At 37.4% G+C, this 26828-nt stretch overlaps 1 protein-coding gene across 1 annotated transcript in view; it reads left to right on the forward strand.

The window, feature by feature from the left end:
• Positions 1 to 26828, forward strand: part of VWA3B (von Willebrand factor A domain containing 3B) — an 84411-nt gene that overhangs the window by 20088 nt on the left and 37495 nt on the right. The window contains exons 8-20 of the mRNA XM_086481929.1: positions 3188 to 3304; positions 7320 to 7516; positions 8165 to 8319; positions 10329 to 10467; positions 11869 to 12000; positions 14233 to 14331; positions 16596 to 16778; positions 18204 to 18325; positions 19848 to 19990; positions 20657 to 20794; positions 21937 to 21976; positions 22099 to 22255; positions 26526 to 26644. Coding sequence (XP_086338055.1) covers positions 3188 to 3304; positions 7320 to 7516; positions 8165 to 8319; positions 10329 to 10467; positions 11869 to 12000; positions 14233 to 14331; positions 16596 to 16778; positions 18204 to 18325; positions 19848 to 19990; positions 20657 to 20794; positions 21937 to 21976; positions 22099 to 22255; positions 26526 to 26644 — 1741 coding nt within the window. The remainder of the gene's footprint in view (positions 1 to 3187; positions 3305 to 7319; positions 7517 to 8164; positions 8320 to 10328; positions 10468 to 11868; positions 12001 to 14232; positions 14332 to 16595; positions 16779 to 18203; positions 18326 to 19847; positions 19991 to 20656; positions 20795 to 21936; positions 21977 to 22098; positions 22256 to 26525; positions 26645 to 26828) is intronic.

Here is a 26828-nt window from a genome sequence, read left to right on the forward strand (position 1 = left end):
GCACTTGCACTTGTATTTGCTTGATGTTTCAAAGATATTGTAGATTTTGCAGGCTTTTTATTTGGGAGGGATTTTTTTTTTTTTTTTTTTTTTTTCACAGCAGGTTTTGTGTCTTGAGTATGAAATCAAATGGGTTACAGAGACTTGTCAAACTGGATGAGTTTGTCTGCTGGGAGGTAGGTGTGGAAAAGCTGCTTCTTTTAAGATTGTCTGACAGTGTTAAATAACTGGGAAATGGAAATGAGAGTGGTTATGAGTTTCCGCGTACATGTGCAAGTGTGTTTGTGTTTTCGCTTAGACCTACCATCTTGCTTCTCAATTTGCTTGTGTCAGCAAAATGCTTCTGCCCCTCGCCGCAGGCTCTTCTCGCACCCTTCCCCACCCTCTTCCTCTTTTGCAGGCCCTCCCTCCTCCAAAGCAGAAATGCCATTCAACCGAGGGCAGGGCACATCTGAAATGTTACCCAGAGTGAGGTGCTCTGCAGGGTTGCGATGGCTGTGGCGAGAGCCAAAAAAAGCCGGGGCCAGGCGGCAGGGTGTTGAGGCCAGTTCCCTCGTGTGTGTCTGGTGGCAGCCCTTTTGCTCTTGCCATGTGGTGGTTTTTGAGTGGGAACCAGGGGGTCCCAGGGGTCTGGCTGTTAAACCACCAGCTAGGGCAGCTGCAGGGGGGACACTTGACAGCAGGGGGTGGAGGGACGGAGAGGGCCCTTTCCCTCTGAGGATATTTTTATGATGAGGTCTTTCCTGGGACATAGGCACCTGAAGGCATGCAAGAGCCAGTGGGCCTGGAGCAGTTGGGGACTGCACCCCCCAGGAGAGTGACTTTCGGCTGCTGTTTGGTTGGTGGCCCCCCAAAAATGGCACAGCTGAGGCACGATCGCAGGGAACTTAAACCAAAGGGAGATTTCTGCTTTCTTGGTCATTTTTTACTGGTGCGTTTTGAGAGACGGGCTGCAGGTTGAGTACAACCCTGGAAAATACTGTGCATTGCATGTGTCTATATTTTGAGTTTGGGAGCTTGGTTTTGAAAAGCGCAGCTTTTCCTTCCGACTTCTCCTTAGCTGGAGAGGAAAAGAAGCTGAGGTGGAGGTGAGCCTCCCATGTAGAGAAAGTTGCTACAGTTGTCACTGCATGCAACCTGCTCTCCCAGTTGAATCCAGGAAGAACTGTTGCCAGGTAAAAGGTTTTTTAAGCAACGTGACTTTGATAATGTGCAGTTGTTGATGCCTGCATTTGTCCTGTATAACGTGTCATCAAACATACTTGCTTTGAAAGTGCATGCAGTTTTACTTTGCTGTGCTGCAGCATAAATAAGAATTGTGTAATAGCACTTCAATATACATATCTTACTGGGGACAGTAACAGTAATCCTGTAAATTTAATGAGTCCATAGCATCAGTTTAAGAGGAAATGAAGCAACACAATGATACCATCAGTATTGTTTTAAAGGTAGTTGAAATATGCACACTTCTTTGAATATTTTCATATGAACATAAAAATGTTCATAAAATTAAATCTGGATCCTCGTATTTGATAGCTTGTGGAGGATATCCAGATTTTGTTGGAGACAGCCCCGCTGGAATTGCATTCTTAACAGTCTTAAGCTTAGAAATATGAGCATGTGTGGTGTGAATGCGTGTATTTCGTGGTTTTAACTGTGACAACAGGTGTGTGTATATGTGTATATATCAAATGGCTGACTACTCATCAGAAGATCCCTATGCTAGCTCCTTACTTGCTGGAATTTTGACAATGCTCAGATTTTGTGTGTTTTGCATTTCTGGGGAGAGATTGTTTCTAGTAGAAAAGCTGAATTCTTTCTGAAGTATTTGAACAGAATACTTTTCTTAAACCTAAAAGATAAAGATAACAGACTGAGGTTTTTTTTCCTTTTGTGTTTTAAGTTGTGGAATATTTTGCTTTGCTAAAGCTTTTTGTAATTTAGGAAATGTTGATCTTTGTTCTAATGGCTGAAACAGATGATTTTGAAATGCAGGAAGGTCCCAGGAGATGGCAGTGTACAATAACGCATTTCAAAATATTTCTTGGAAACTAAAAACATTTCACAATTAAAGTCAAGTTGTTATTTTGTAAAATGCTCATGTTATTATTTCAAGGAAGTTTATCAAAGAACAAAATGATCATGCTTGTTTGTTTACTGATAGCCTACTTTAGTAGACAAGTTTGCATGTCTTACCTTTTATACGGTGAACCACCACTGTATATTAACTGAACCACTAGATGATAAGATACAGTTTGGCCTCTTCAGCATCTTTATGTGCAACTCAGTAACAGATTGTAATCTGCGATCAGTTGTGGTCTGTGTCTGTGGTTAGGATAGCTCATGATTCAGTTTCTTTTATATTTTTACTGTAACATTACACAGTTTTTCTGTGTTGTCCCATATTACTTACATTTAAACTCTTGAGACTAACCTAGTTTACACATTTTTTAGTAGTCTTCATACTGCTTAGGTATACATGGAGCCTCAGTTTTAATAATTGTACTCTACTAAATAAATACTTATTTTAATTTTTTAAATCGAGACAAACATATCTACTGAGATTAAGAAAACCTTATATCAGCTCCAGCTTTGGATTTTTCAATTTTTTTTTTTGAGAATATAGCCAGATAGTAAAGCATTTTATTTTTGTTTAGCACTTATTTATGACTGTTGAGAATTGCTAGGATAAAAATAAACTTATCTTAGCAAAATTTCATCATGTACTTTTCAAGAAAAGAAGATTTAATTTTAAATAAAGGTATTTATGTACTTTAAGGGAGTTGAAAGAGTAGAAAATATCTTCTCTTCAAAGTTTCAAAGGTGAGTCTAGTATTTGGAGCCAGCATTTGCAATGAAGTCCAGGGGACAACATGTGAATTTCTTTGTGGCATTTCCTTATTGTTATCCGAGAGTGTTAAGGATTTGCTTCCGCTATGGGAACAATCTGTGGCCAATGCTGGAGGTTACTTACACCAGGCTAAGCACCTCTCATGTCCTGGTGCCAGCTTTGAACCTTTTTTGAAGTATGTCAAAGAGCAGCACTTGTCACTGCAGTGGGACCTCAAGAAAAACAAGGTTCTATGGCAACATCTGGATGAATCTAATGACTTTGTGGTAATTGAGGAGTTATAAAAAGCAGAAATTTTCTCAAAATGTCAAGTTCTATTTATGATTTCTTTTGCAGTAGCTGGTGTCCGTGAAGATGTCTTTTTGATCTGGAAGGAGTTGGAGGAAGCTAGAAGTACAGTGAGACAAGTTCAGAAAATCTTATCAGAATCTGACCAGCCTGCTTCTCAAGATGGTATAATTTATGTTTCTTTCAAGACAGTTACCATTATATGCATGATCAATATTTTATTTGTGAACAGTTTTGATTACATGTCAATTTGGGGATGATTTTCTCAGAAATACGTATATACAGGTAGCACCTATACTTGGCATCTAAACTTAGGGTTGTTTGAAACTTTCCCTTACAAATCTCGGTTCACTACTGTTTAAACTTGCTGAACTTTACCATCTTAGGCTGAAACACACCAGTTTTAGTTCACCAGTGACTAGGTTTAGAAATTGCCTAGATTTGAAGGTATCAAAATTATTTTTTTGTGGTGTCGCTCTCTCTGCCTGGGCCAGTAAACCTTTAATTTTATTCCCCACAGTGCTAGGGGAGTACCTCATCTCTCTCCCATCATGGTCTTCTTGGGATAGCCTCCAACCTGGTAGCTAGTTCATTCCCCTAAAAGGGAAGAAGTGTGGGTTTGAATTCTCTTAGTCAAAGGTAGAGGACTAAAACCAATTCTGGATGAGTGCTCTGACAAGTGTTGTGTTAAGAAACATGGAGGAACACCCACATTTGTTCATTAAACTAATAGTTCCTGCCATTATATTTGGCCTAGAACATGATCCATTTTTTGTTCTGTGCATATTGGTTGGATTGAGCCCTATTGGAGACAGAAGCACAACTGGTTTCTGAATCTTTGGAAGGCCTGAACAGGGGATGGTGAGAAGCCGCTCAGCCGTGCTAAGATGGAGGTGCTCTGGGCATGCTCTGGAAGCAGAATGATCTCACTGACAAGACTTAAATACTGAAAACCTAGGAATCTGTAGAGTCTAGGCAGCTTCAGTGTTGAACTGCAACTGAGGAAGTGGATTTTCAGGATCATAGCTGTGATTGTCAGTGTTTGTATTCTGCATTAGTCCTTGGTTTTAAAATACTTAACATGGTGTCTGGTGGTATTTTTTGTCTAAGTTGATACAAGATTTAGGTTGAATTAGCACAAGTCATCAGTGATTTTGTATAGCTCCAGTATTTTTGCTTGCAGTGCAATTGCCTTCACTTTTGGCTAGATGGAGGCTGGGGCCAAATATCCTTTTCTGGATCACCTGCTGAGGAACACTTTGTAGTCAGTTTGTCAGTCGCTTGAACTCTCAGTGGTGTGTTGAGATGTGTGACTAGGGTGGTAATGGTGAAGATTTGAAGCTGGGAACTTTCTCTGCCTGCACTGGGTTTGAGCATCTGTCAATAGCATAACTGCAGAGCTTAAACTTGAGTTTTTTCTTCTGTGAAGGCATAATACAGTTCTTTGTACTGGTAATAGCATCTTCTGAATTAGCAGGACTTTCCATGTGAAGTTAAACAGCTATACCGTAATGCATATGAACAAAAAGACCACAATAAAGCTGCAAGGGCAGCCCTAATTTCAGTGTTTATTTATGTATTCCTGACTATGCAGCTTTAATGTTCTATTAGTATTTGCCTTCATACATAATCACTTCATAAATAAATTAAAGAAATGAAATTACAGTGTAATGTATTTTCTCAGTTCTTCAGCACTGACTGATCCCTATTGATCCGAGCAACTGCAGCCTTTCTGTTTGTCTGCCTTTCTTCCTGTGTTTGCCGTCCTGATCTACTGCAAAACGTAGTTTGTTCTGAAGACCGCAATATTCTCCAGGAGAAGAACCAGAGAAAACCAGACAATTTTTCTGCTGGCTCTCCAGATGATGCACTAGTTACTTGAACTGAGACATGACTTTTTACATAAAGCATGTCAAAGAAAGAAAACGATAGTTTTCTGTTTAAAATTATGTGAGTGCGTTTGTGACACTTGCCAGACTGGCTGTTCTAAGGATGACAAGCAATCAGAAAGCAAATGTTTCCACATGAAAAGGCTCCAGATCTGCACCTGCCCTGATGCTGGTTCATCTCTCTGTGTTTTAAGGCAGTAGATGTCTCCATAGGTTTGTTTACAGGGTCAGGATCTCAATACTGTTGTCACTGTGGCTTCATTTAAACACAGTAGGCATTTATAGTACCTAAGTCCACCAAAATTAAAGTGTGACAGAATAAATTGATGCTGCTGTGAGACCCACTGCTGGGTCGTTTGGTTTAGGTGTGATTTGTTGAGCTAGTGATGAGTGTGTGTAGAGCCCTGTATACTAGTACCAGTATCCAGAGATGTGCAGTGCCTAACCTTTAGATGATCCTTATAAAATTTCTAAGACAATATGACATAAAAGGGTAAACATAAGAACAGTCATACCAGATCAGGCAGAAAACATACCCTGTTTCTTTCAGTATCAATTAAAAATGCTAGAACTAGAGAAAATGTTAAGATGGTACACAAGTGATTCATGATTTAGGATACATGGTGCAGTATTCAGTCTATAATAATGCAATATTGCAGAGAAATATTGCAGTAAAATATCTTCCAAAGGTGTTGTAGTTTGCCTTTAAATAGCCTTCTGTAATGGGTTTGCGTGGCAGGGTTTTGGTAGTGGGGGGATTACAGGGGTGGCTTCTGTCAGGCTTCGTCTGTGTCTGACGAGCCAATGCCAGCTGGCCCCAAGATGGACCTGCCGCTGGCCAAGGCCAAGCAAATCAGCGATGATGGCAGCGCCTCTGGGATAATGTGTTTAAAAAGGGAAAAAGTTATTGCACAGCAGCAGCTGCAGCTGGAGAAAGGAGTGAGAATATGTGAGAGGAACAACTCTGCAGACACCAAGGTCAGTGAAGAAGGAGGGGAAGGAGGTGCCTCAGGTGCCAGAGCAGAGATTCCCCTGCAGCCCATGGTGAAGACCATGGTGAGGCAGGCTGTCCCCCTGCAGCCCATGGAGGTTAATGGTGGAGCCGATATCCACCTGCAGCCTGTGGAGGACCCCATGCTGGAGCAGGTAGATGCCCAAAGGAGGCTGTGACCCCATGGGAAGCCTGTGCTGGAGCAGACTCCTGCCAGGACCTGTGGACCTGTGGAGAGAGGAGCCCACGCTGGAGCAGGTTTGCTGTCAGGACTTGTGACCCCGTGGGGGACCCACGCTGGAGCAGTCTGTTCCTGAAGGACTGCACCCCGTGGAAGGGACCCACGCTGGAGCAGTTCGTGAGGAACTGCAGCCCGTGGGGAAGGACTTATGTTGGAGAAGTCATGGAGGAGTGTAGCCTGTGGGAGGGACCCCACGCTGGAGCAGGGGAAGTGTGTGAGGAGTCCTCCCCTGAGGAGGAAGGAGCGGCAGAAACAACGTGTGATGAATTGACCGCAATCCCCATTCCCTGTCCCCCTGCACAGCTCGGGGAGAGGAGGTAGATAAGTCAGTAGTGAATTAAGCCTGGAAAGAAGGGAGGGGTGGGGGGAAGGTGTTTTAAGATTTGGTTTTATTTCTCATTACTCTGATTTGATTGGTAATTAATTATGTTTTTCCCCGAGTCGAGTCTATCTTGCCTGTGATGGTAATTGCAGAGTGATCTACCTGTCCTTATCTTGACCCAGAGCCTTTTGTTATATGTCTCTCCTCTTTCCAGCTGAGGAGGGGGAGTGATAGAGTCGCTTTGGTGGGCACCTGGCATCCAGCCAGGGTCAACCCACCACACCTTCTCTGAAAAAGACCAGCGGCAATGCTAACCAACGTTTTCAACTGTCTTTTCAATTGTATCTTCTGTTGTTTCATTTTCTCAAATTATTCTCCTTGAAGTTAGAGATCTTATACAAGAATCTTTTCTGACATTTTGTAATCCAGCCTTCATACTACTAAGAATATTCTGGTTATATGTTAATCATGTAGCTATTTATCTTCTTTGCTCTCTGTCTTCTGATGGGTTTGTTCCAGTTACAAAGGATTTTTTTGCGAAGAATTGTCTGATAAGAAAAAAAATCCACAACCAAAGCAGAGAATATTAAAAATCAGTCAGAAACAGCAGCTCACTCTAATGCAAGCAGAGTATGTTTGAAAATTTTTGCTCCAGTCATAGGCTGTTTTTGAAAATGGCTTATCCAGAATGAATCGTGTTATACAGGAGATTTTGTTTGGTTTGTTTCCTTTATTAGCAACCAAAGCTGATCATCCATTACAAAAGCATACGTCTGACAAATATTTGACTTCTGAGAAGTGGTTGCAGAAGTATGGCTTGAAAGCTCAGAAGCTCACACTGTACGATGCACTTGCTGATTGTACTTTTCGCCATGCAGATGGGATTGTTGACATAAAAACTAAACCAGAGGATGAATCTTTGCAAACTGATGCTGTGAGTATTGTTAATTTTTCCTCACATCCTGTGAGTTGTTTGGTTTTTCTTTTGAAGCTTGAAAAACTTGACTGATAGATGAATTTATGGTAGAGTGTCTGGTCCATTGTTTTGTAGTTTTTCTTAAAATTGGCTTACTAGTGGAATGGGACAAAGATGTTCATAAATAAGATTATTTCAAAGGGCTCTTTGAAAATTCCTGCTTCAAGGACTCCTTCCTGGTCCACGTCTAATCTGCAAGGAAGAATTGGGACTGGCTTAAGCAGTGCCTTGGTTTTCTATGTATTTGTGTGGGGTACGGCAAAGATTGCTTGTCATCTTTATTTTTCCTTAAAAGAAGAGTTGGTCTCAGCTGCTCCAGTGTTTGCAGGTCCTTAAACAAATTTGAATTAATTTGTATTCTATTTGTTGTTCTCAAGCTCTACAATTACACTGTTTGGTAAGCTTCGGTTCTTGCTAGCTACAAGAGTAAAACCAGTTTCTACTGACTTTTGCTAGGAGCAAATTCTGTGACCACCCTATCCCGTGTCTATTTCTGTACCTGTTCATGTGCAACAAGCATGTGCCTTTGAAGTTTGTTTGCCAAATATTAAAGGTACTGCAAAATAGTGTGTTTTGGAACATGAAACATGTTTTGCTTGGCTGTAGGAGACAAAGAGGAAGGTGATTCATGCAAAATACTGTGACAAGTTTGTACATACCTTCTGGAAAGATGGATCTGTAGTTCACATATATGTTAGTGCAGAAAAGTACAAGCAGTATGAACAGAAAATGAGAACGGCTCTCAGACAAGTGGAAGGAAGGTTAGTGTTCTGTCATGTAAAATCAGTTTGTATTATTTTATGTTGGTGTTGAAATGTTTGTCATTTGCTGTCATAATAAGCTGAAGTGGTTGGTGAACTGCCAGGAGCAGTACTAAGGCAGAAATCCGTTTTAATTCAGAATCTTGTGCGTAAGATTTCTTAGTAGCCATGAACAGTTTTATCTTTTGTTCTCCTTCTGGAACACAAATGTGAAAATCAGTCTGCACATTATTGAAATACTGCTGAAAGTGCCAAAAAGCATCAGACATAAGGTGGCAGAGAGCTTCTAGAATCATCAATAAAACTTGGTAAACATTCATCCCGTGTACCTAGGATCCCTTGTGATAACGCTGACACCAAGTAGCACAGCTTGGCTTGTGCACATACTGATGATGGTTATCTGCCTTTTTTGCAATTTTGTGTTGAAGCAAGCTTGGAACAGTCTAGATTAGAGTCGGGACACGAGCTATTAAATAATGTGTGTGATCAGAAGTTCAGCGCTCAAGCTAGCTCCCTAGTTTACTTTTCTGCAACTGTATAGATACACTCTTAGATTTTGGAGGGCATATACAAAAAAATAGGCAACCTGAGGGTCTAATTCATCTGTTCTGAAGATGCCCTAAAGTAAATGGGCTTTTATATCTACATTAGGAGAAGAAGGAAACTGAAAATGGATATTGTAGAACCGAGAGAAAGACTAAATGTTGCCCTCGGTTTTGTATATTAGGGCAATGAGATGTCCCACTGAATAAAGCAGGAAGTGAACTTTCATTTTATTGCTGCTTCTGTACCAAAAGTATAACAACCTGATTACATTAAGCAAGGTCAAACAGAGTTTGTATTCCTTTTAGTTTATCTTAATCTCTCTGTATTTAGGATAACATTAACATGCTGTGAAAGGAAAATTTAAGGTGAGTATGTATTTTGTAATCCAAGGCAAGATTATGAGTTTGCTGTTTCGAATCATTCATCTCATTGTTAAAAAGTCTTGGTAGACCTCATCAAACACTTTGGGAGAAATAACTAATGGCAAACGAGCTATCAGTTGCAAATGTAATAGGATCCTTTAAGTTTCCATGATACCATTTTTTTAAACCTCTGTGGAGATGAGTAATATTTTTCCCAGGGCCATTATATTCCATCTGTTAAATGTCTCTGTTTCAGAGTAGACAAGTAGTTTATGACTCTCAAGGGAAATCAGATTTGGACCTGCTGCAACCATTACTGAGGGAATGTTCTTGTACACAGCAGTATGTATGCACGTATTTAACTGGCAGGCATGCTTCAATCCTGTTTAAAATTTAAAACTCAGTTTGTATTTAAGGCTCAAGGTCAGCAAAGCATTGAAGCATCTGTGTTATATTAAGACTCTTCAAAGTGCTCAAGTTACTTGCAGAATAGGTTCTCAAGTGGTTTCCTGAAAAGGGAGGCATATTAGCATATGCTTAAATGATTTCCTGAGATCAGCCTGGAGAACATAGAATCACAGAACAGTTTGGATTGGAAGGGATCTTACAGACCACCTAGTTCCAACCCCCCTGCCATGGGCAGGGACACCTCCCACCAGACCAGGTTGCTCCAAGCCCCATCCAACCTGGCCTTGAACGCTTCCAGGGAGGGGGCAGCCACAGCTGCTCTGGGCGACCTGTGCCAGTGTCTCACCACCCTCACAGGGAAGAATGAACAGTTAGAGGGGCAATAGTTATAGTTACTTCCACGTGGGATTTCCCAGCTCTAACTACCTGATAATTGACTTTATAAAGGTGCTGTATTGCTTTGTCTGTTTTGTCTGCCTCCAGATTCCTACCGAAATTAGAAAATAAAAATATTATGTGTTATGTAGTGACAGAGGATTGGTTCATCAAGGCAAATGTACCACTTCTGACAGTGACTAGTAACAGGTGCTTAGGGAAAGAGAATAAAAAGTACAGCAGTGATAAAAAGATCCGTCCTGTCAGATTCTGATATACAAAGCTCCAAAGTTGTGTTGTTTTTTTTTCCTCCCCCAGGATTAAGTGGCTTCAACAAGGAAGCAGAGGGCTCTTTGGGAATGTGTTTGAAGATGATGTCTATATTCTTATTGATACATCCCAGTCTATGAAAGACAAGCTACCATTGGTGAAGAAGAAAATATTTCAGCTCATACAGGTGTGATAAAGTGATGATTCTGAAGACTGAGGAGCATTTTAGAGTAGGCTGATCTTTTCTGGATGGTTGTTACTCTAATGTTTTTTTTGTTACTATAATTTTTTTTTTTAAATAGCAGCTTTATAAAAATATTTTTCTTTTTCTTGATGTGCTCATTTTCTAGATAAAAGTTTATATTTCTCCTCATTTGTAGAAATAGTTGAAAAAATCTGGAGAAAATGTTAAAAACTCAAAAAGTTTTAAGTAGTTCTTTCCCTCAAGCTACCTCCCTCCTAAAAAAAAAGAAAAGAAAAAAAAGAGAAAAAATGAAAAAAGCTATGTATTGAAACACCTTTTGGCATTTTCATTTTTATTTTTAAGCAGTGTCATCCAATTCCATTGGCATGTTGTGATTTGTAATGTGTGTTCTAGATTCACTTTCATACTTTTACAATAGAGGGTGTAGAACGCTTTGAACTTGCTTGCGTGTTACAGTGACTCAGAACTTTGCAAGAGGACTTGCAAAGTGCAGAAGTACCTCAAAAGCAGTGAGTCTTGAGAGACACGCCTAAGATAGGGTTTGTCTCACCTAGTTTTAAAAATCTACGATGATGTCACCTAAGCTATACTTGAGAGAAACAGGCACTGTTAAAACATATTAACTTTTTTTAGACCTGAAAGGAGTAACTGACAAATAAAAATTCCATCAGTCTGGCATTGATAGCAATCATTAGTAGGGCGAGAAAATTTAAAACTCTAACAGAGAGGTTTTTAAGCTGAGCGCCCAAGTCATAGGACATAGTATGATATGGTCCTCTAGGCAGATGAGCACTAGGAAATTACTAGATAATGTGCCAGGAGGTTTCACAGGCAGCTGCACAAAAATGGTTATGAAAGGGCGGCAAAGATTCCAGGCTCCGAAAGGTTGTACGGGCTTGCACAAATCTTCCCCTCCTTATAACTTCTGTCCAAAAGCAACTTCAACAAATTCTTAATTCTGTTTTGCTATCCTAGTTCCCCTTGCCAGTGCTTTACATTTGATTCTTGTTCTCCTCCTCTGAATGATGTCTTCCTTTGTTTCTGATTTCAATTTGCTTTCATAAGCAGTCATAGTCTCTTCCTTATAGCACTGTTCATATCCAGTTTTGTCTCTCTTTCTTGCCCTCCTAGACATTTGCTGTTCAAGTACTTTGAGAAATATGAGGAAATGGAGACTTACATTGGGAAGTTCAAGTAATCTTAATAATTGCTGCAAATAATTGTCTCTGTATGTCTGTACACCACAACTGATTATTATCATAATATATTGTAACCATATAATCAACTATATATTAATTAAAACAACTCCTACTGGTCAGTATTTCAGGAGACAAGTATTCTTTTTTTTAACACTGAGTAAAATTCAGATGCTGTCTCTTGCAGGAACAATTGAGACACAAAAAGAGATTTAACTTTGTGAAATTTAGTGCCCAAGCAGTGGCATGGCAAGAGAAACTTGCTGAAGTTAATGAGGAAACTTTGCAAGATGCTTGGCTTTGGATAAAAGGGCTTGAGGTAACATGGCAACTAATTGTCACAAAGTGTGTTTGTACAAAGTTGTGTCTTCTCTTTCTGTATGGCTGGGGTATTTTTGTATTAACTAAGTATTTGACTCGAGTAAGCTGAAAATATAGATGATGTATAGACTTTAGTAGATCTGAGTACAATGTGTTTTCTGTCAGGTATAATAATCCTTTAACAATGGACCTGCTTGTAAGATGATATTAATTCAACTTGCAGCCTGCTGTGTTTAGTAGCCGCAATGCAAACATTGACCAATTTTTGGTTTCTGTAGGAACCATGGCAATGCTCAGAGCCTGTGTCTAAATTTGTCACTCTTGCTGCAGGACTGTTCGATGGATGAGGGCTGTAGCTGGCAGACTTAGAGCTCAGAGGTGATACAGGAAACTGGTTCCAGCAATGTGGAGGAGCATTTCTAGTCCCTTTTGGTGAATAGATAGACAGTTGACTTTAGCCTTCATGGGAACATGAGAGCAACCATACTAAGGCCAAACATCACTCTGTCTACCCAGTATTTTTTCTCTGACAGTGGCCAAAATCTGAGGATTTTTCCCTGAAATAAAGTAGAATTCCTTGTAATCAGCCACAGTCCACCACCAGGTTATAACTGCCAGCAACTTTAGGACCAGTTAATGTGTCAAATGTGGACGGCAATGTTATGAGCACAGGACTCAAAATCAGCCATACAGCAGTACAGATACATCCCATGTTATGTTTTCTAACATAAAAAACATGTTTATATAATAAAACTCCTCAGCATTATGACAGCTCTTCCTCAGACTTAATCATGAAATTCCTGGGGATCAGGGAATTAGGGAAGCTACATAATACCTCTGAGACTACGAAACAAGATAAATGACTTGGTATTCTCAGAAAATACTAACAGACAAATGTGTGGGGAAAAGGAAGTATTAGTGCGGCTTCACTGAGTAGTTGGTGAATACTTATGGCCGAGTTTAGTGAGCTTAATTTTACTGCCTTCCTTGGGACTTGAAAAGTTGGCTCTGTTAAAGCCAGATATATGTGGTACAGCATCACGCAAGTTCAATAATACTTTGAACTACTATAATTTGATAGTGTCTTGTATATGCACTTGGGAATGGCCTTTTTCATCATTATTTATGAAGCTGTGAATTGTTGATTGTAAATTTCCTTCTCAGTTCAGATCTAGATATCCGAAATAGCACAGGGAATGGTACAAGAACAATCTACTTTTTTTTTCGGGGGTGACATCTGCTGCTGACCTTTTAGTCTGTTTAAAGCAGTGCAGACATAAATCTGAGATCAGAAAGCTGGCTTTAAAGTGAAGCTGAAATGAACAGAAGATTGCTCTGGAATATTAATCAGAGTAGATCCTTTGATCTCATTTTATACACTTTAGTCCCAGGATGTTGAATAAGGAAGCTGAGCTATAAACAGTAACTAACAGTTCCTTTAAAATCCTTTAGAGGTGATAACATTTATGATTTTGGGGGTGATTATGCCACATATTTGAAGCATGTCAACTTTGTTTAAACACCGATAAAACCAGTGTTCATTTGTAACAGTAGCAACTGAGAAATCTAAAATTAACAGCTTTTACCATAAGGTACATAGTTATTTCCCTTACATTGTCAGCATCCACAGTGTCTTCCCATGATACAGTGGAAGAATTTTTGTTGTTATAGCTAACTTTTGTGCTAGAAATTGAGTGATGTTTACATTGATGTGATGAGAGGGTAGATGGGAGATAGTCTGGAAAAAGTATTGTTCAGAAAACCAGGAAGTCCTTTACTTATTTTTGAGAAATAAACTTGTGCAACTCTTTTGTGGAGCTTTTGAATTATTCGGTTAAATAAAATATGTATTTCAAGGGAGTGTGGTGAGTTGGCAATCAGGAGCAGCAGTGGGAAAATACAATAGAATGTACCTTTTATCTGACATCTTTCTATCTGTTTATAGTCTTTTAGTGATTGCTTTTGCTTCTACAGCTCATATTTCTGTGGCGGGCGTTCTGCTTACGTGTGTTTGCAGAAGTACTGAATACCAATTTGGTACCAGTTTATGCTACTTTGACACTTTGATCTTTCTATCTATTTGACATAAATATTTTCACCATTTTATTACTGATTTCAATTCTGTAGTATCCCTTGAATCAGTATCCTGTCATTACGAATTTAAGAACAGAGGCAAAGAACTGTTAGTATTTATAGCTGTTTCTTTGTCTTTTTCTTTTTGGTTTCTTAGGTTGGAAGTTCCACAAATACACTCAAAGCTCTGCAGATTGCTCTAGCTGATACCGACACTCAGGCTGTTTATCTCTTGACTGATGGGAGACCTGACCAGGTATTTCTGAAACGAGAAAACAGAAAATGCAGCAGTGTGGTGTCAGAGGGCTGAAGCAGGAGATGAATATCCTACCTGCAGAGCCGAGCCTCTTGAGTCTCTTGGACGTTGTCATAGCATTGAAAAATTGTATCTGAGAAATGTGCTGTTTGTGAAGGGGTTTTGATTAGAACTCTCCATCCACAGTCCCATCTTTGGTGCATGATAACTCATGACATTTCTCATGAGTTGTTTTAAGGATCTGGTAATGGATTAAACATTAAAGCTGTGTGCTAGTATCAAGGTTAGGTTTTGTGCTAAATAAAATGTCTCTTTAACTTAGTACAAATATCTCATGAATTAAAAATAAAAAAATAATTATGGTCTCATGACATGACTGAATTTAAATATTAAAACCCTGCAATCTTGCATGACAGCTTGAAAACCTAAAAGGAAAATGATTGATAGCAAAATTAAAAAAAAAAGTTTGCGTTAAACATTTTTCCCCAAAGAATACATCAAATATGTGAGTAGATACCTTCTTACATTCTGTTGCAGAACTTACCCAAAGGCTATCTCATGTCTGAATAGTAAGGGCCTAATTATTAATTTACATTATTTTTGCGTAAAGATGTTACAATTAATAGTGTTCCATTAGGTCTCTGTATGATTCATTTTTTATCCTACTGAGTCAAATTTGGTCTAATGTAGGTGCAATTCTGGAACAGCAGCAGTCTAGAGTTGCTTTAAGTCTAGTTTTAGGTGGATAATGAAATCAAAAGGATGCTTTTATTTTTGAGTGTGTTGTTACTGTGACTTAAAGTGATGCTATCTCATATTATATCACACTATATAACACCAACTGAAAACTGGAAAAAAAACCCACTTTCAAGCTATAATGCATGGTGAAAACTAGCCCATATGCTGAGAATGGCATTTTAAAAATACTTTATTTGCCCTTGAAAATTTATCTCGGTTGTAATGGCAGATGTGCAGCAAAATCCTGACTTTACTTAGGTAAATAGCTGGGCTGAAGACCACATGAAATTAATTATTGAAGCATATTCAATAAGTCTAGAATTCAGATTTATGCAGAAATAATTTCTTTATACCTTGATAAGGAAGAAAAATGCTAACATCCCACTTTTCTTTTTGTTCTGTTTTTCTTGATAAAAGAAGAGCAGCCCACAAGGAAGGGTGGATTTATATGCTTCAAAATTACTTGAATATCAAAATGTAAACCTACTTTTAAATTAGCGGATGAGAAACTTTAACTCACATCTTTCAATGTTGTTTTTATTTCAGTTTTAATTTGATGTTTTCTAAAGACAAGATTCTTATTGGCTATCACTCATTAAAATTCAATTTACAATGGATTAAAATATTTGTATTGTTTCACACTTTTGCTAGCTAGGAGCATATATTAATATTTTATTAAAGAATAATTTGGCTTAATGTACACCTATTCAGATTCTTCATTTTAATATTTTTATTAAGTTAGAAATTAATGAATACTTTATTTCTTTTTACCTAGTTAATAATGGCTTTTATGAGTTATATTATACTTTTTTAGATGAGAAAAGGAAAATGTCCGTAGTAGTTAAAAAATTGAACTATTAAAGTGCAACAAACAATTATATTGCAAATACTGCTAAATTTCTCAAGATTTATGACAGTATGCTGAACAACCAAAGAGTTATCAGGTGTTAGAGAAGTAGGTCAATCATTTCTTTCTATCAGATTCTTCAACATTTTTAGACATGGTAGATCTTTTACTTTTTTACCTTATTTTTATTTTTTATTAGAAGAGGAATGCTAGTTTTCCTTTTTTCTCAGCCTCTATTTTGTTTCCTGGTATTGAATCAACTTTTTGTTGAACTAATTTAGCTTAATAATAATAACAGTTACATACATGCAAAAATATTGTTCCGCATCCAGTGTCACTGAACACCAATGTAGCAGTTTAATTTCCTATACTTTAGTAATTTCCTTTAAGACTTCAGAAACAAAGGGTACTGATTATATTATAATTTACATTCTATTTTATTAGAGCATCTTGTGCCTTAATACATTATCAGTGTTTCAAATTCAGTTTTAAATTAGCTCATTTTATATAATTATAAAATAGCAAGCCATAGGAAATATATGCTTTTAACTGATCTGTCTGTCACTAAGCAAGAGTATGACTGATTAATTTGTTACAGATTCTTCATGTTTTGATAAACACATTTCTAGATGCCGCATATGTAATATACCCTATTTAATATACCCTTTTCAATTTTCAGCCCCCTCAAATAATTTTGGCTCAAGTCCAGCTTCATCGTAAAATTCCCGTCCATACTGTATCCTTCAACTGCGATGATACAGAAGCTAATAAATTTTTGTATGAACTATCTACTGAAACAGAGGGACGGTTTCATTATTATAACATTTATTTGACTGATGCTGATGCTGCAGAGTTTATTGTTGTGAGTATCTGAAAATAAATATGCTTGTTTCTTCATGCTATTGAAGGAACCGTAGGACTCACGTTATGGTGATTTCATTTTACAATAGATTACCGAAAAAAGAGGGTTAATCTTAGTCAGATTTGAAGTGATGTGAAAGGAATGTGTGACATATTTTGCTTCTGAAATTTTATTCAAAAGCTTATGAAATTTTGCTTATGAAATTTTTTTCAAAAAAGCCCAAATATCATGCCAAATCCATTTGTAGTGGTACTGTTGCAAACACCACCACCCCCTGAAAACCAAAACCCCAAAACTATATAGACCAAATTCAGCTCTGGAAGAAACATATGTGATCTCTGCTATCTCAGAAATAAGTTCCTGTTTAAAATGAAGCTATGGTTTGTATCCTGTTGATAAATGAGAGAATGAAGAGCTGGATTTGAATGATGAAGAATGAATGATTCTATGAATTTTACTAAAAGTTTGCTCTACAGTAGCCACTGGGGAGAGATCTATAATAGGTAAAAAGACTAGAATAGCAGTGATGTATCAAGTGTGACTAAGCAGCTCAATCTAACAATCCCCAAGAGGAAATTTCTGAATAGACAAACAGAAACATCCATTTAAAGCATGGTCTTGTTTTTAATAAAAGTTAACACTCAGTTAATTGGTTCCACAAATTTTAGAAATGGTGGTAGTGGAACAATGAGCACAGCCAGGAACAAGACAGTAGCAGGAAATATAGATCTTTCCAGACACCAATTAGAAGGAAGATGTGAAAACACTCTGGCACTTGAAAGATACAAGAGAATGTATTGGGCAATTCCGGTGATTCTGCTGATGAGGACAGCGTGACACTGCCCACATTGGAAAGATGAGGGCCAGAGTCTGTGTTGTCCACCTCCAGACTTCTGGCCCTGTGGGACTTGTAAAGGGATCCTCATGGGAATTTCCTTCCTGTTTCTTCCTGCCATTCAAATGATTCCCAGTCAATTCCAATGTTTTCTTGAAGAGTAAATTTTTTACTTCCCATTTTTCAGGGACAGTACGTGATAACAGCTGTGATCTGTAGAATGACAGGACAACAGCTGTAATGTACATATCTTGTAGTGTATTTTATTTATTTACTTATTTATTTGCTTGCTTGCTTGCCTGGAATGAGGGGAGCTACTCGCCTCATTACATTATTCAGAAATATGTCTGTTCATATCTCAAGGGGTAACTGGCTTGTTAGGGAATGCTTGTCCTGTTCCTAAAAAGGAAGAACAGTTTGAAAGGCTGTATTGCCAAGCACAAGAGACTGCCTGAAAAAGGATAAAATTTTGCAGCTGTCCTAACTGAGTCATTATTCAAAATTATCATCAGAGCTTCCATAGTTTCAGTTCATAAATGAAACATGTTTAGGAGTAATTGTAATAAACCATTTAAATTTCTTTTTGTTAGAGTGAAGACATACATCTTTTGAAAGGAGAGATTGAACAAGGAGAAAGAGACCTAGAGAAAGTGAAGGCCTTTCATGCTGAATGTCTGATGATGGATTGTTATAACAGAGAAAGTGATCCAGAGAATATGTATGTCCTCATACTGCTATTATGTTACCAAGAGATAGGAGCTATCCATTACATTTCTTCTTTTTTCATTGTCTTGCATTTTTAACCTCTGACATTCTCCTCTTTTAAAAAGAACGGTTGTTTGTTTGTTTGGGTTTTTTAACAGTTACAGTAATGGAAAAGGAAGATCTGGAAAATACACTAATGCTGTGATCCGTGAAACAAAATTATCTCAAAAATCTCAATAGTCTCAAATTACTAGGAATAATTAAAGCAAAGAGGTGAAAATATTTTTCTATCTTGAGCACATGGTGAAGTTGCTCCCTCTGAGCTAGAGAATTCATGAAAAATTACTGTCGTATAGGTAGAGCTGGCTTGGTACTTCATGACTAAATGGCTACTCACTGATTGAAACGTAAATTACATACAAATGTATTTGTTTAAAAGATGGCAAATACCATGAATGAAATTCAGCTTACTTCTTCTGACATTTTTGATTTTACGATGTGTGTCTGTATGTTCATGCCATATTTATCCTTGCTTTTTATCAAAAGATAAGTGATATCATCATGAAAAATATTTTCATGTTCAGCATCAGTTGAAAAACATGTTAAAAATCTCATGGTGCAAGAATGACCATTCTTAAAGAGGTACTTCCACAGCATACTGAAAACAGACTCCTGAGCCACTGTGGAAAAATTTTCTTCATGTCTGATTATACTGAGTTTCTGTTTGGGGAGCAAACACAGACCTAGCTTCAAACTTGAAGTTACTTGTCATCTCTAAGGAGTACAGCCTTAATAAAAAAATAGCTTGTCCAGTGCCTTATTTATCTGTGCTGCAGTAAGAGTATAAAAGCAAAAATGTACATTAAAAAAAAAAAAAAAAATCAGATTTTTAAGACAGAAATCTATTAAAACCACTAAGCTAAAATAAAAGTATTAAAATAAAGTAAGATAAAATAAAAGTGGAGCGTGCTGTGAAACAATTTCATATCATGGAAGGGCAGGTAGGATGTCCAGTATAAAAATGTAGATAAGTATTTATTTCAGAACTTGCATATTTTATTTTTTATTAGTACTGGGACATAGGTATATTTGCGTGTGTGTATATATATATATATATATGTATGTGCATATATATGTGTGAGTGTGAGTCATTTTCATTGCTGATTTACTCTTTCTCCCAGGATCCAAAGTGGCTGTTACAAAACATTCTGGCCTTATTAAAAATATATGAGTGTTGCCTTAAAAGTAATGAACATATTTTAAATAGATGAAGAAACGACTTTTAAATAGTTTAAAAAACTAAGAATATTTTAACCTCCTTTGAACTCCCCTTTGAAATGCAGACTAGGATAACAAATAAAATATTTTGCACTGTTAGAAGCATTAGAAATGAGTATTTAAATTACCAGAAAACTTCAACTTAGCAGTTTTTAAACCAGTGTTATGTGTTTGAAGTAATTTCTTGCTTCTTTCTTCTTTTTGTCACTTACAACCAGTAATCACAAGCCAACACATACTGTGTCTTCTGTAACAAAACACGCTGAAGAGCTGAGTACTACTCTTAGCAGTAGACCATGCTGTGCTTCAGAAGAGCCAGCACCGACACCACATCAGCAAATCTGGCAAACCACTGCTGACAGTCCAGCCCGAAGGAAGAAAGCATTACATGCAGGTAAGACTAAAATGAACTGCAGTTGTTAGCAAAATTTCTTCACTAGCTTGAAAAGACTCTGTTAAAAATAGCAAAAAGCATCCCTCGTTGTAGGAATAAATGAAACCTTTGACAATTTAAATAGAATTTCAGAAAGATGATTAGCTAACTTCTCTTCATTTTTACTTTTCAGCTATCATACTCATTTGACCCAAACAGACAGATAAATCTCTGCTTATTTATGCTTCATCAGAGGCCCTGCAATGAAAAATTAACCATTTCGACAGAATATTTTGAAAGCTCTGTAAACAGTTTTTAAACAGTAGATATTAAACCCTTATATCTTTTTATTCTAAATAAGTACATCACGGGCAAGAATGAGGAACTGATCTATATTTCACTAGTTACAGCACTACTTATACTATTTCTCTTTACTACACTAGTTTTCTCTTTGAGGTATCCTTTGTATGCAGTTTGAAACCAAGTTTACCCAACTGATGTAAAAGAAGTCTTCATCCTTGGGGAAGTATAAAGTACAAATTGTGCTGAAGTAATTTTATGCTTGAGGTCTTGTGTAGGCAGTCCTTTAAAAATTGAGACTGGATACCAAAGAGGAACTCAAAAATCCCAGGCATGTATTTAAGCAGTAACTTAGCTCTTCCTTTCTTTCCCTTTGAACACCTGCAGAGCAAACAAAGACAAGTCTGCTGCGAAACCTGCGCCATAGTGTGAAATCTAGGGAAGAAAGCCCAGAGGAAGGAGTATCTCCTGAAAAAAAGAGTTTTTCTGTCAAAAAGAGCGTGAAATGTAAAACCACTTTCACAGGCAAGTTGACAGAACAGGAAGCTCTGGGTGGGGCAGACCATAACATTTCTCCTGCTGCGTTCGTAATTAATGGCACCCCATTTGAGGCAAAACGGGGCAGACCTGCAGTACAAAGGACTGGAACGCAGCAGAGATGAGGAGAGCTGGGCACGCAGGAGGGTATTGTTAACGAGGTCCTTACAGCTGCAGCCAGACTCCTGCCAGTGCCCAAACTATTCAGTTTACTACAGCTTAGTTATGTCCACAGTATGTGGCAGCTGTGAGACAGCTATACCTTAGACTGCTGAAAGGATATCACAGTTGCTTGTTATCAACAGAATAAATAGATCTTGAGAATCTTGTTATAAGTAATAGGTTGTTGTTGTGATACAGTCATTTGTAGCTATGTTCAATGTGGAGGTTAAAGCTGTAAGTGGTGAGTCTAATTCTACGGTACCAATGTAAAGGGAGGTTGCGATTTATTAATATGCTTAGGCTTGTGAAAAACATGCTCTCTGGGTCAGGATGCATATGTAGAGACAAAAGTATTTCCAATGGGGCTTGGGTGTACATCCAGATAGTTTTCATTTCTCTCAGTATAACTCTGAACTTCATGATAGGTCCTCAAAGTTGTTCTGAAACATCACCTATGGTACTTAAACATGTTTGATTTTTTACATTTCAGCATTTTACTTTCAGTTCTTTATACAGAACCTTTTATATAGGTTTTCATAGCGATATACCCTAAATGAGCCACTCCTGGCCATCTAATTAGTGATAGTACTTGGTATCACGTCTTGAACTGGGTAAATAAACTGTTTAATCTTTCTTTTTGGGTTATAGGAAATGAATATATAAAAATTTCAAATTTTTTTTAAAAAATTAAATTATTCCCCACCTATTTTATAAATTTTCTCATTGATTAATTAGGGCTCATGAGGCATATCATAACACTGTTACTATTGATCAAGTACCAAGAAACACAGGAAGCGTAATTCTCATTGATTAATTTAGCAACTCAAATCGACATTATTGTTTAGTCTTTGTGACATTGCTTATAGGCTCAATCAAAAAAAAAGATGCTGTTATGTGTCAGCTTATTTATGTATACTTTTGTGTGCAGAAAACCTGTGAGATAATGAAATGCACATGTTTTATCTTAGATTTGAAAATGCAGGAAGCTGTGAAAAGGACATCTAAAAGGTATGTGTGTGCATATATAGGTACATCACAAAAATTATAATTTATATTTTTCTTCAGTCATTTCACACTTCTCAGATGTGTTTCTACCTTGTACTGCATCTTATAGTATCCTTTTTTTCTAGTTCTCTAGATATCTCTTCGGCTCTTTGGTTAAAGACCCATGGCTTGGTTGCTAGGCGACTTACCATCATGGATGCCTTAGCTCCTACAACTATCCCTCATGGTACCAAATACATCCCAGTTCTGGACAAGCATGTAGTTTCTAAAGTGTTTGATGAGGTAAAACTCTTAAGCTGTTTCAAAGCAAACGTAAAACTTCGTACTGTTTTCAAAAGGATTTTTTATTAATTTCTATATGTATCATAATTACAATCTCTGGTGTTCATTGTAGATGGTTGATGTGCACTAAGTGGATAATGCATATTTGAATGTTCATTCATGCATTAGTAAGAAGATAAAACTGATAGTCAATAGGATTTCTTAAGTTTTTGAGCTATATGTTTTTCTTTCACAGTTACCAGTTGATGGCAGTGTGCAGCCATCGGGTGTTCAGCAATTCCTTGAGCACCACAGCCTCTACTGATACATACTAATTCACTGGAATATGTACTTTAGGTCCCTAAAGTCATTTGGAAAACTGTGCAGGTGCACAGTTTGTGGATTTGTGTATTCTCAAGGTTTACATGTGTCCGCTAAGGCCTTTGAAAAGTATTGGAATTCAGTAGTTAAAATTTAGTTCTGGTGCAAAATTCGTGATGAATTGTGTATCATGAAGCTCTAATTCCACTTGAAGGAAACCCATTTTGTGGCAAATTACTCCAATCCTTCTTGTGTGATGCATCCTATGAAAGTCCTATGAATATGTTGCAGCTTGTTTTAACTAATAAAAACTGTTTCTTTGAACAATACACAAAGAAAAAGCTAATCAGCATCTGTTTAAATATAAGGGGTAAGCGTGTGTTTTGTAATAGGATGTGATACAAAGCTAAGTAAAATATTTATAAAAAATGTTCATTTGTACATTTTGAAGTTTTCATGTTTGTTTTTTAAATTCAGGAATGTGGAATTTTTGCTATAGCGTGCAGATTGTGGAAGCAAAGCCAGATCCTCTCTTTTAGTAAAACCAAGTCAAAACCAAGATCTTAAGGATTTTTTTGAAGTGTGAGGATTTTTGGTTTTATGCAATAAAAAGATAGCTTTTTTTTAATCAGAACCATTTTAAAACGTGCATTTTAACATTTCAGATGTAAAATAGCCGTTTTTCAAAAAAAATCAGACATTCAATGATTACAAAAGTGTACAAAACCGTCTACTGTAAGTGAAACGTCATCAAAAGACATTGTGACTTCCCATAACTCTTATGTCTGATTTCTGAGCAGTCACTTCTTTTCCCATCTTTTTCTAAATACACCGACAAAGTAGAGCTTTCTTCCATGGTTCTAAATGAAGACTCCATTGAATCTTTACCAGTCAATCCTGAGCTGTATTTTAACTGCTATTTGCAGGATCAGTAGTCTGTAAAACAATGGTCTTTGAAAATAGTCAAAACTATGATTCAGCAAGTGCTATTTTTTAATTTTTAATGGCAGTTCATGGGAGCTTATGGTAGTCTAGTTCAGGGCTGAATTAAGTTCAGTGTTCTTAGATTGAACAGCTGCTGTATAGAATCCAAACAGTGATCCATGGGCTTTCTTTAGATTCAGGGATATAAACACAAAATGATATATCCTTTTTACCACTTTTTCGTACCTGCTAATCCCCATTACTTATATAAAGACATTCAGTTTCTCAGGCAGTGGAGAATTATTTTTCTATGTATAGGGGCATGGATTTTTCTGGATCTGAAACAGTTTATAAAGGAAAAAGAAGGTTGGGGTTTGCACCAATAGAATTTATGAGCTATGGAACCCACTCTCCCTCAAGCTTCATGCCAGCGTACCAAGGAAAAGCAGAAAATAGATTCTGAGACAAGGTATAGAGCTTGAACAGGAGACCTTAACAAATTGATTAAGAATCTTGATTATTCCAGTACTTCAGAAGATTTCATTGAAGATGATAAAATGTACAGACATTTTTGCATTCTTCCTTCTGAGATCTTAGCTTTCTTAGTGTGGAATGCAGACATCCTTGTTTGCTTTTCTGAGGATAGTATAATTTTTATTTTTGGCCTTGGCTAGCAGTGATGACGGAGTAACTACAACCAGTTTTCTCGCCTTGGCGATGCAGCAAGGAAAAGGTTTCCATGACAACTGTTCATTAACAAGAGGCTGACCTGTTGTTTTCAGTTCTGTGTGACCTGTCAGTTCCACCTGAGTTATTTCAAAGAGGTTAAGTCGTTAAACTACCCATCAGATTCATATCCAGAAGCAAATAAATGGCTTGGGGGCTTGTCTAAATTACGCTACGGTAGTTCTGGAGCAAACCTTCCCTATAGAATCATGTGAGTATCTGTTGCAGATTGTGGCATCTTCAGTACAGCTTTGCAAGTCGTGGAGTTTTGACTCAATGCTTTGCTCAAGAGAATGAAGTTCAGATTCAACTGGCAAACCCCATCTTTTCTTGGTCTAAAATAAGAAAGATGTTTCTAAAGTTATTGTGCTTTGGTGTTGTCTTTAAAATTTTGAAATTTTTGTTTTCAATAAAAGCCAATTTGAAACAAGGGAATTCTTTAGATAGGAAAGTTTAAGTATTTCTTTTAGAAAATGACAAAACATTTTGGCACTAAAAAGCTTCCCTGTGGTTTCTTTCAGCTGTCAAATTTCACTTTATGAGCATTTTTCATTGCTCTCCAAGTATGCATAATATTTCCAGTTTACTAGTTGCTAAGAAGACATTCCATTCCGGTTTTATTTTTCAATACTGTAATAATGTGTTTATGTTTGTCTGCCCCTCATATTCTATTCAAAGAGTTTTATAAACTGTATTAAATATTCATTTTGCAAATGGTGCTGTTTGTACTTGGAGTTACTCTGGGAATTTGTAAGGGAATGTAGGAGAGGGCTTCTACATGATGAAGCCCTGCTGAACTTTTATTAACTTGGTTTGAGTAATGTAGCAGACAACAGCCATGGCAGTATGGAACTGGAAGAGGGGTACTCTCAGTTCCTTGCCTTTCAGCTTTGAAACTGCACCTGGAAATGAGAAGTAGCCAGATGTCATGGCTTACAGTTCTGGGTAGAGATTTACCTCATCTGTCTCTAGCAACGTACTTCACTGACATGTTCCCATTAATTTTAGGTTCTAAGTGATCTTAAGATTAATTTAACATTAGGAGCTTTGATGTGGTCTGGCATTGATATGACACAGATTTATCAGAGAGAAGGCGTCCTCAGAAAGAGAGGGAGATATACAAAGTCGCACCCCTGCTCCTGAAAAAATCGTCATACAGCAGTAATTTGGAATCCAGCTAGGCTGTGGTGATTCAAACACAAACATCACTGAAAAATGTTCCCCATTAAGGAAGTCTTTTCATTGTTTTATTTTCTGTTTGCTTGCCTTAGTCCTCCAACAGGGGTTTTAGTTTTATTTAAATTGAACTTCATCCATCTTTTTGTCATCTATATTCTGATGTCAGACAGGCACTTGGGGAAGCTTCCCACTCAACCATATGTGTTGAAGACAATTTTGGGAAGAGTAACATTCTCAGTCTTCTCAATTTCTTTCTTGGATTTTTTTTTCTGTTTATAATCATTATCAGGACATTGACATATAAAATAGCCTTTCTTATACGAACTGCTGAGTAATTTAAGAAGCTGAAGGATGGTGGGACTTTGGACTGAGGGATGGGAAGGCATTTTTCCTCCTCTCTGTCATCCTTTTCTACCCTTTTCTCTGCCTTTTGAAGATCTACTTGTAAGTGCATGACTTTCTATTTTATAATGAAGTTGACTTATGTAGATGCTGTATTGTGAGATTTGAAACGTATTGAAGTTCCTGATTCTGACCAACCTGATTAGGTTCCTAAGCCTTATGGTGGTTCATTAAGACTAGTTTCAGTGAGCGTTATCAACGTTGTTCCCTCTTTGGTGATCAGTGTGATGGCAAAAAATGTTTCTTTCCATCTTTAATACTCTTAATTCCTTAGAAAATATGGTCTTCAAGAATAAGTGTATTAAATACACTTAAATAAGTAACTGTCACACCTCTGTGCTAGAATTAGAGGGTAAATAAGACAGTGCTGTTTTAAAGCATACAATCTGGAATATGGTTATGATCTAGACTTGCTTGTCTCCCTTCTGACCTACCCTTCCATTATTAGAGTGGGTTGATTGATGGTATTGATTTAGTTAGAATTAACTAGTAGTTATGAATCTTAATTTGCAACTTCTGCGTAAAGGGATTATATAATTTCAGAAGATTTTATTAACAAGCTGGAAACTGTGTCTTAATTCTGACATTTCTTTGAGGTGCTCAAATCTTTCTTTCTGCAGCCTTCCAGTGTTCTTTCTGGCTGTTCTGATCCTTGGACATGAACTCATGGGCATTCAGTTATTCTGGTGGAGGAAAAGCTTTATGATAAATGAAGTCTTTGTCTTTTGTTGTATAATAGATACTACCGTTGGCCCATGTTAGCAACGACAAGAAGCAGATCACACTAATTAATCCTCAGGCGGTGAATCTTGATGCCTATAAAGAGAAGCTGGAACAAGCAATTAAATCCTATGAAAGGCAAGTCTACTCATCAGAAATTTATCATGTTTGCAGTCTAATTTCAGATTTCTTTTATGTAGTGGGTGTTTGCTCACACATGCTTTGCTCAGTACTGTTAATCCTACATGTTGACACACTAAACCACCATCAACCTGTAGGAGAAATATTTATTTTCTTAAAAAAAAAAAAAAAAAAAAAGACA

This window comes from Leptosomus discolor, chromosome 1 (genome assembly GCF_034619465.1).
Source record: "Leptosomus discolor isolate bLepDis1 chromosome 1, bLepDis1.hap2, whole genome shotgun sequence".
NCBI lineage: Eukaryota > Metazoa > Chordata > Aves > Leptosomiformes > Leptosomidae > Leptosomus > Leptosomus discolor.